Source organism: Trichechus manatus, unplaced genomic scaffold, assembly GCF_000243295.1.
Source record: "Trichechus manatus latirostris isolate Lorelei unplaced genomic scaffold, TriManLat1.0 scaffold00053, whole genome shotgun sequence".
NCBI lineage: Eukaryota > Metazoa > Chordata > Mammalia > Sirenia > Trichechidae > Trichechus > Trichechus manatus.
In genome coordinates this window covers 5,423,401-5,431,347 of record NW_004443989.1, presented here as the reverse complement: position 1 = coordinate 5,431,347, position 7,947 = coordinate 5,423,401, and the positions used below count along the sequence as shown (strand labels likewise).

Genomic DNA, 7,947 nt, shown 5'->3' with positions numbered 1-7,947 from the left:
GTGGAACCACCCCTGCATACCTGGTATAAATCCCACTTGATCATGGTGAATTACTTTTTTGATATGTTGTTGAATTCTATTGGCTAGAATTTTGTTGAGGATTTTTGCGTCAATGTTCATGAGGGATATTGGTCTGTAATTTTCTTTTTTGTGGTGTCTTTACCTGGTTTTCATATCAGGGTTATGCTGGCTTCACAGAATGAGTATGGGGGTATTCCAGCCTTATCTATTTCTGAAATACCTTTAGTGGTAGTGGTGTTAACTCTTCTCTGAAAGTTTGGTAGAATTCTCCTGTGAAGCCATCCAGGCCAGGACCTTTTTTTGTTGGGAGTTTTTTGATTACCTTTTTGATAGAGATCCCTTTTGCTCTGCTGCTTTCTATGTACCAGTAACTGGGCTAAGCACTCAGAACCCACAAAGCATTTTCAAGCAACATCTGAGACAGTCGTTCTCAACCAAGGACGATTTTGCCTCCCAGTGGATTTGGCAATGTCTGAACACTTAAGGCATGCTATGGATTGAATTGTGTTCCCCCTCCAGAAATATGTGTAATCCCTGTTCCTGTAAAATATGACCCTGTTTGGAAATATGGGTTTCCTTTTATGTTAATAAGGCCATACCGGAGTAGGGTGGGTCCTAAACGTAATCCCTTCAGAGTTATAAAAAGAGTAGAATAGACACAGAGACACATGCACAGCTGAAGACAGATGCCATGTGAGGACCCGTCTACAAGCAAAGGAATGCCAAGGGTTGCCAGAGACACCAGAAACCAGGAGAGAGACCCACGGAAAGGATCAATACCGCCAAGATCCTGATTTGGATTTTCAGCCTCTGGAACTGTAAGAAAATTAATTTCCGAGCTTTTAAGCCGTCTGCTTGTGGTATTTCTGTTACTGCAGCACTAGGTAACTAAGATGGGGGAGGGAGGTAGTACTGCGGGCATTTGGTGGACAGAGGCCACAAATGCTGTTATGCATCCAACAATGCAGAGGACAACTCCCCACAACAGAGAACTATCCTCCCCCAAATCAGTAGTGCTGAGGTTGAGAAACCCCACCCTAGACAGGCAGTATATCACCCCCATTTGACTGATGATAAAATAGAGACAGAGACCAGCGAGGTGATCTGCCTTAGGTCATCCAGCTATCAAAGAACAGTGCTAGTTGCCGTCGAGTTGGCTCCAACTCATGGCAACCTTATATATAACAGGACAAAACGTTTCCTGATCTTGTGCCATCTTCATGATTGTTGGTATGTTTGACTCCATTGTTGCGACCATTGTGTCAATCCATCTCATGGAAGATTTCCCTCATTTTCATTGGCTGTCTGTCAGTTTGTCCTTCTGTAGTGGCTTCCATGTTGCTATGAAGCTGGAAGCTATACCACCAGTATTTCAAATACCAGCAAGGTCACCCATGGTGGACAGGTTTCAGCAAAGCTTCCAGACTAAGACAGACTGGGAAGAAAGGCATGGTGATCTACTTCTGAAAATCAGCCAATGAAATTAGCAAAGAGCAGAGTGAGGTTCAAACCATGACTCTGACTCAAAATCTCTGAGACCTGAGCTGTTTCATGAGCGTTTGTTTTCAATTGTTCTTGTTTAAGCACAGCATGCACTGGTACACAGGTGTTTACTTTGAAGTTTCTTAAGAAGAAAACAAGCCAGAAAAAGCTTTCAGCTCTTTCAAACATATAGATTTTTTCAACTGCCTTTGTACAATCAGTCAGAATGGTACCTCCTAATTACACAGATTCTGGTTAAATATTTATCCAGCTGCCTTGCTAGGGTTTGAGTTAAAGAGCCGTACTATTTGGGTGGGAAGGATGATAAATATGCTATTACAGAGGGAAAAAGGCTCCTGGACTAGGTGTGGTCCTGTCTGAAAGTAGTGACTTCTTGGGGTTATCTGCCCAGGAGCTAATGTGTGACAGGGAGCAGAAGGATTGAAGGTAACTCAGTGTCACAGGCAGGGGCAGTGATGGCAGCAGCTGGCAGGACAAAAAGGCACAGGTGCATATACCATCAACCTCTTCCCAGACTCCATGGTGGGGTGGCTTTTGAGTTACTAACCTTCACCAATCACTACATGCCAAACCCAGTGACTAGCTGGGTAGAAGAAAGGAGACAGAGGCACAGGGAGGGACAGACCCAAGAGGCTCAAAGACCCAAAGCTGGAAAGACTGGGAGAAGGACAGAAAGAAGTCAGGAGAGTAAGCTTTGAGTACTGATGGTGAGTCTGGTTTTAGACATGTTGACTTGGAGATCGTGGTAAGAAAATGAAATGGAAATAATAAGGCTGGGTGTCAGGAATTCACACAAGCAGGGAATGTCGGATCTTGAATAGAAGCAAGGTCTATGACTTATTTTAACACTCAAAGTTCCCTCCAAGTGGAAATATTTAACAAGAGAGTAAGAAATCCAGGTTTAGAAAGTGCTTCAGAAGCCAAGTAGAAGGTGTGTGAATGGGCAGCCTCTGCATTGTGAGTTCTTCGCTCACCCACTAATTCATGCATTTTTCATTCATTCACATGCTTGCATTTCTTCATTTATTAATTGAGCTTCTACTGTCTGCCAGACATTGGGCATACAACACATATTGTGCAAGAAAGTGATAACTAAAGTAAAAATGTTATGAATAAATGAGATGCTCAAAGTCAAGAACAAAGAGAGTAAAGAGAAAAACTTCCTGGTCAATATGTCAAGGAGAAGAAAATCATCAGTCATTTCAGTAAATATTTGTTGAATGAGTGAGGCAAGGGATGCATTAGGCTTTTCCAGAAGTATCAGACTGTACCAAGGAACTGAGAAAGGTGAGGTTTCCACACAGGTCACATATTTGAAGGCTAAGTTCAAAACAAAGATAAGGTACAAATACTGTAGATGTCTTTCTTCAGATTTATTTTCTTCAAAAAGGTAGCAAGAAATTGGAAAATACTTTGGGTTCTCATACAAGTTAAAATATAATGCTCATTGCTCCTCACCATCCTAGACGCCTTTCTCTCTCCCCCTCCATCTCTCCTCCCTGTTTTCCCTCCTTTCCTCCTCTTCCTTCCATCCATTCTTTCTTCTTCCCATCCATCCATCCACTTATCCTTCCTTCCTCTTTCTTCCTCCCTCCCTTTTTCCTTTTTCTTTCCTTCCTTCATTCCTTCTCTTCTTCCTTCTTTTCTTCTTTCCTTCCTTCCTTCCTCCCTCCCTCCCTTCCTTCCCCTTTTGCTTATGCCTCAAGCCAACCAAGAACCCTAGTGACACATATGTGATGGCTAAGGTTGTGTGTCAGCTTGGCTGGGCCATGATTCTCAGTGGTTTGGCAGTTATGATGTAGTCTGGCAGTCATATAATGTTGTAATTACCTCCATGATGAGCTCTGATATAATGTGATCACCTCCATGATGGGATCTGCTGTGAGTAGCCAATCCATTGAAAGGGAGTTTCCTTGGGGGTATGGCCTGCGTCCAATATATTTGGACTTTCTGGCAAAGCTCTCTGGCTTTTGCTGTGCTCTGGATCCTGCAGCTGGCTTATCAGCATCTGACCTCCAGCTCTTGGGACTTAAGCTAGCAGCCTGCCGTTTTTCCTGCCAATCTTGAATTTGTCTGCCTTCACAGCTGTGAGCCAGCAGCTGCCATCTGACCTGTGGATCTTGGGTTCATCAGCACCTGCAGCTACATAAGTCAGGAGACACCTCCAGCTTGAAGCCTGACACCTGGCCCACGGACTTGGGACTTACCAGTCTTTACAACCACTTGAGAGATTTCCTTGATATAAATCTCTCTTATATATATTTATATACTTCATTGGTTTTGCTTTCTAGAGAACCCAGCCTAAGATACACACACATAACAGTTAGTGCCAAGAAAGTTGCTTAGTTAAACCAGGAAAACAAGCATGTTGGACAACAATAATTGCCCAGGAAATACAAAGAACCCTCAAACAGAAATTCTTATTGAACTGTTGTTCACATTAAAAACAAAACAAAAAAATCTAACTAGTTGAGCTCTTTATTTTAAAAAGAAACATCTTACTTGTAATCAATTGATAAATCTGTACAGAGCAGCACCCCTCTGGTTGAAGGAGCGTCCTGGGTCCAGAGCCCACCTCTTTGGCTTCCCTCTCACCCATGCAGTGGCCCAAAAGACAACCCCATGGGCATAACTCAAAGCTGAGTAAGACTCTGAGGAACCCCAGTTTTAAGATGTCTATCCTAGAAGAAAGGGCATGAAGCACATACATAAGCAATGTTTATAGAAAGAGAGATTGTTAAGCCATTGACAACTCAAGTTGTTGACTCTCAGAGAGAGACAAGTTGCATCCTGACTCAGCTGCATCAAGATTGCAAAACACCGGGGACGGTCTTATGGAAAAACACTAGTAGGCAGTGGACTGAGACACAGGGCCCTAACTGTGCATATAAAAGAGAAGGTGTTTGTCTGCTCATCTTAAAAGAGACAAAGAAAAATGCCGAGTTCAGGGAGGGTTGAAAACAGGTTACCTGTAATGCTGACAGCTGGGATTTCCTGTTCAAATCTAGGAAGCTTGTGTTGACAGTTATGTTATGAAGATATGTAAGAATCCTAGCTCCCCAGTAATGAATAGATGAGTTAGAAGGCAGTTAGCTTTTACACGAGAGGATTTGAAAGGAGAAAAAAGTTGTATTGTGCTGAGGTCAGCAGTGGTTATACAATTTAACTAATCCTGGCCCAGCCCCGCGTGAGCCCATGCTGCTTTCTTGTCCTTCAGACAGAGAATGAGCAAGCTGTCCCACACCCTCGTTGGGTAAGGTCAACTCACCTGCCATGCTGCTGATGTTCACCAGCCTCCCCTTGGATTTCCGAAGAAGAGGCAAAAATGTCTTTGTGACTTCTACGGCTCCAAAGAAGTTCACGGCCATGCATTGTCTGTAGTCAGCCATGGGAATAAGCTCCGCGTCAGCCGGGAAGCCAAGGACCCCAGCATTGTTGATCACCGCCCACAGTCCTGAGGACACCAAGGAATGACTTTACAATGGGCAAGACTGGAGAGCATAAGGATTTTTAAAAAAATATTTGATTGTGTTTTTAATGAAAGTTTACACAGCAAATTAGGTTCCCATTTAACAATTTCTATACATATTGTTCAGTGACACTGGTTACGTTTTCTGCATTGTGTCAAGGTTCTCCTTATTTCAGTTCTGTTGCTGTTAATCGAGCTTCCCTGCCCACCCCCGCCCCCGACATTTTCATCTTTGCTTTAGGGTAAGTGTTGACCTTTTGGTCTCATATAGGTGACTTTTTAAAGCAGCACAGTACTCACAGGTGATAACTGTTTATTTTATGAGCCAATCTGTTACTTAGCTGAAACCACTCTGGGAGTGGTTCCAAGTTTAAAGGTTATCTCAGGGCAATAGTCTCGTGGGTCCCTTTAGTTTCTACCAGTCCAGTAAGTCTGACCTTTTTTTAAGAATTTGAATTTTGTTCTACATTTTTCTCCTACTATATCTGAGACCATCTATGGTGTCCCGTCTTTTGTGAATGAGTGCACAAGAACTATTAACACTCAGGCTCAGGAGTCACAACAGCCTCTGTGGCTTAGGATAACAGGCAAATCACTGAAACTCTCCTGCCTCAGCTCCTTGAATACCTAAGACTACCTGTCTTGGTGGACTCAAACATACCAACCACCATCATGAAGATGGCACAGGACTGGGCAACTTTTTGCTCTGTTGTACATGGGGTTGCCACAGGTCAGAGCCAACTGGACAGCAACGAACAATAACATACCTGGGGGTGTGTGGGGAGTAAAGTTTTGAAATATTAAGCAATTTCTTTTCTGACCTATTTTCTTTTGCCTCACAGCCCTTTCCTATACCCAGGCAGCTAGATCTTCCCTCTGTGTGGGAAGGGTGGCTGACACAGCAGGAGAAGGATAATGAGGGTCTCTGTCTGGCTTTGAAGCCTCCAAAGCCTACCTTCTATTTCTCCCGCCAAGGAGAGTATAGAGAGAGTATAATATCTTGAGGAGCATGCGTAGTGATATAAGAACATGTCTTCCCTGATCCCTTAGACTAGAAAAAGATACCCTAGTCCAGGAAGGAGTCACTGGGTGGTGCAAATGGTTAAGAGCTTGACTACTAGCCAAAAGGTTGGAGGTTTGAACCCACCCAGAGGTGCCTCAGGAAGAAAGGCCTGGCGATCTGCTTCCTAAAGGTCACAGCCTTGGCACCTTATGGAAAGGTTCTACTCTGCACACATAGGGTTGTCATGAGTCAGAATCAATTTGACAGCAAGTTCAGGGAAACAGGAAAACTAGAGGGAAAATGCCAAGAGCTTGGATGATCACAGGGTCCCTGATAGAGTCTCTGAGCCCTATTCCCTTTCCCAGCCAGCCTGACCCCCTTAAATGTGCATCAGAATCATGTGCAGGGCTTGTTAAAGTCCAGAGAATCCGACTCAGCAGGTCTGGGGTGGAGCTTGAGAATTTGCATTTCCAAGTTCCCAGGTGATGCTCATGCTCAGGTTCCCGAAAACAATTGAAGAACCACCGCCCAAGAGTAGTGGTTTTCAAACTTGGCTGCACATTAGGATCACTCAGAAGCTTCAAAAAACCCCAGTGCCCAAGCCACATCCCAGATGTATTAGGTCGTAAACTCTGGGGTGGGGTGGGGGACACAGGTATTGCTATTTATTTAAATTCTCCAGGTGATTCCAATGTATAGCCAAGCTTGGGAGCCATTGTCCTAAATGGTAGGAAAGATGTAATACAAAAACTCCAGATGTTTTGGGGGGATCTGGAGCAGAGGTGAGTGATCTGGGTCCTCTTTACCTGGGAGAAGCAGGGTTAAAAGGATCCAGGTTTGTTTAGCTTGACAGAACTGAAACAGATTCTCTTTGTTCCCCCAAGAGGTTTTCAAAATGTAGTGCCCAGACAAGCAGCAACAGCCTCCCTCTTGATCAAATGCTGTTGTTGGGGCCTAGCCATCTGTGATTTAATGAGCCCTCCAGGTGATTCTAATGCACACTCAGGGGTGAGAACCACTGGGACAGGAGCAGGGGAATGTGTCTCAGTGCTAGAAGGAAGGCACCAGACCTAACGCTGCCTCTCCAATGGCAACAAGGAGGTAGGTAGCAGCCAACCTGCAAGGCAAGGGGATAAAGCACTGGACATCCCAGCAAGGGGCAGCATAAAGTGTTGACAATCAAAGATCAAATGTCCCAGCCCCAGGAATTTGTGTGCTACCTCGGGGAAATAAGGAGAATCTCAAAATGACTGAAATGGTTTTTGCCAGTTGACTGAATAATGGCTCAAAATAGAAACTGAGTTGAGTTACAGAAAATAAGGTTAACGTTTCTTGAGTTTGTGGACTGACATTAATGGTTGTAAGCCTTAAGTGAGATGGTGCCTGGCAAGTAGAAAGAGGTCAGAGGTTATTACAAGGGTGGTGTTAGGTAGAAAGGATATCTCTTTCACAGCAAGTGATGGTTTTAATTCTCAGCCTGCTGCAGAGCTTTGACTAGTCAATGTGCTTGAGAATGCCCTAGAATAGAGGTCTGCAAAGCTTTTCTGTAAAGAGCCCAACAGTAAATATTTTAGGCTTTGCAGGATATACTGTCCCTGTCAAAACTACTCAAACTCTGCCACTGAAGCGCAAGAACAACCACAGTAAATGTACAAGCATAGCTGTGTGCCAATAAAACTTTATTTATGGACAATAAAATTTGAATTCCACGTAATTTTCATTTTTCTGATTTTTCAACCATTAACAAATGTAAAGTCTATTCTCAGCTTGCAGTCCATTCAAAAACAAGAACAGATTTATAGAACAGTCTTTTAAAAACTAAGTTATGGAGGGACTTCCGGCAAGATGGCGCTCTAGGCAGAAGCACCACGCCGTCCCTCCACAACAAAGATCCGAAAAACTAAGCCAAACAGAGAATCAACAATCTTGAAACCCTAGAACATCAAATGAA

The 7,947-nt window shown here is 43.7% G+C and overlaps 1 protein-coding gene across 1 annotated transcript in view; it reads right to left on the bottom strand.

Moving 5' to 3' along the window:
• Positions 1–7,947, bottom strand: part of HSD17B2 (hydroxysteroid 17-beta dehydrogenase 2) — a 76,509-nt gene that overhangs the window by 17,318 nt on the left and 51,244 nt on the right. Inside the window, exon 3 of the mRNA XM_004377784.1 lies at positions 4,793–4,978. Within this exon, the coding sequence (XP_004377841.1) occupies positions 4,793–4,978 (186 nt within the window). The remainder of the gene's footprint in view (positions 1–4,792; positions 4,979–7,947) is intronic.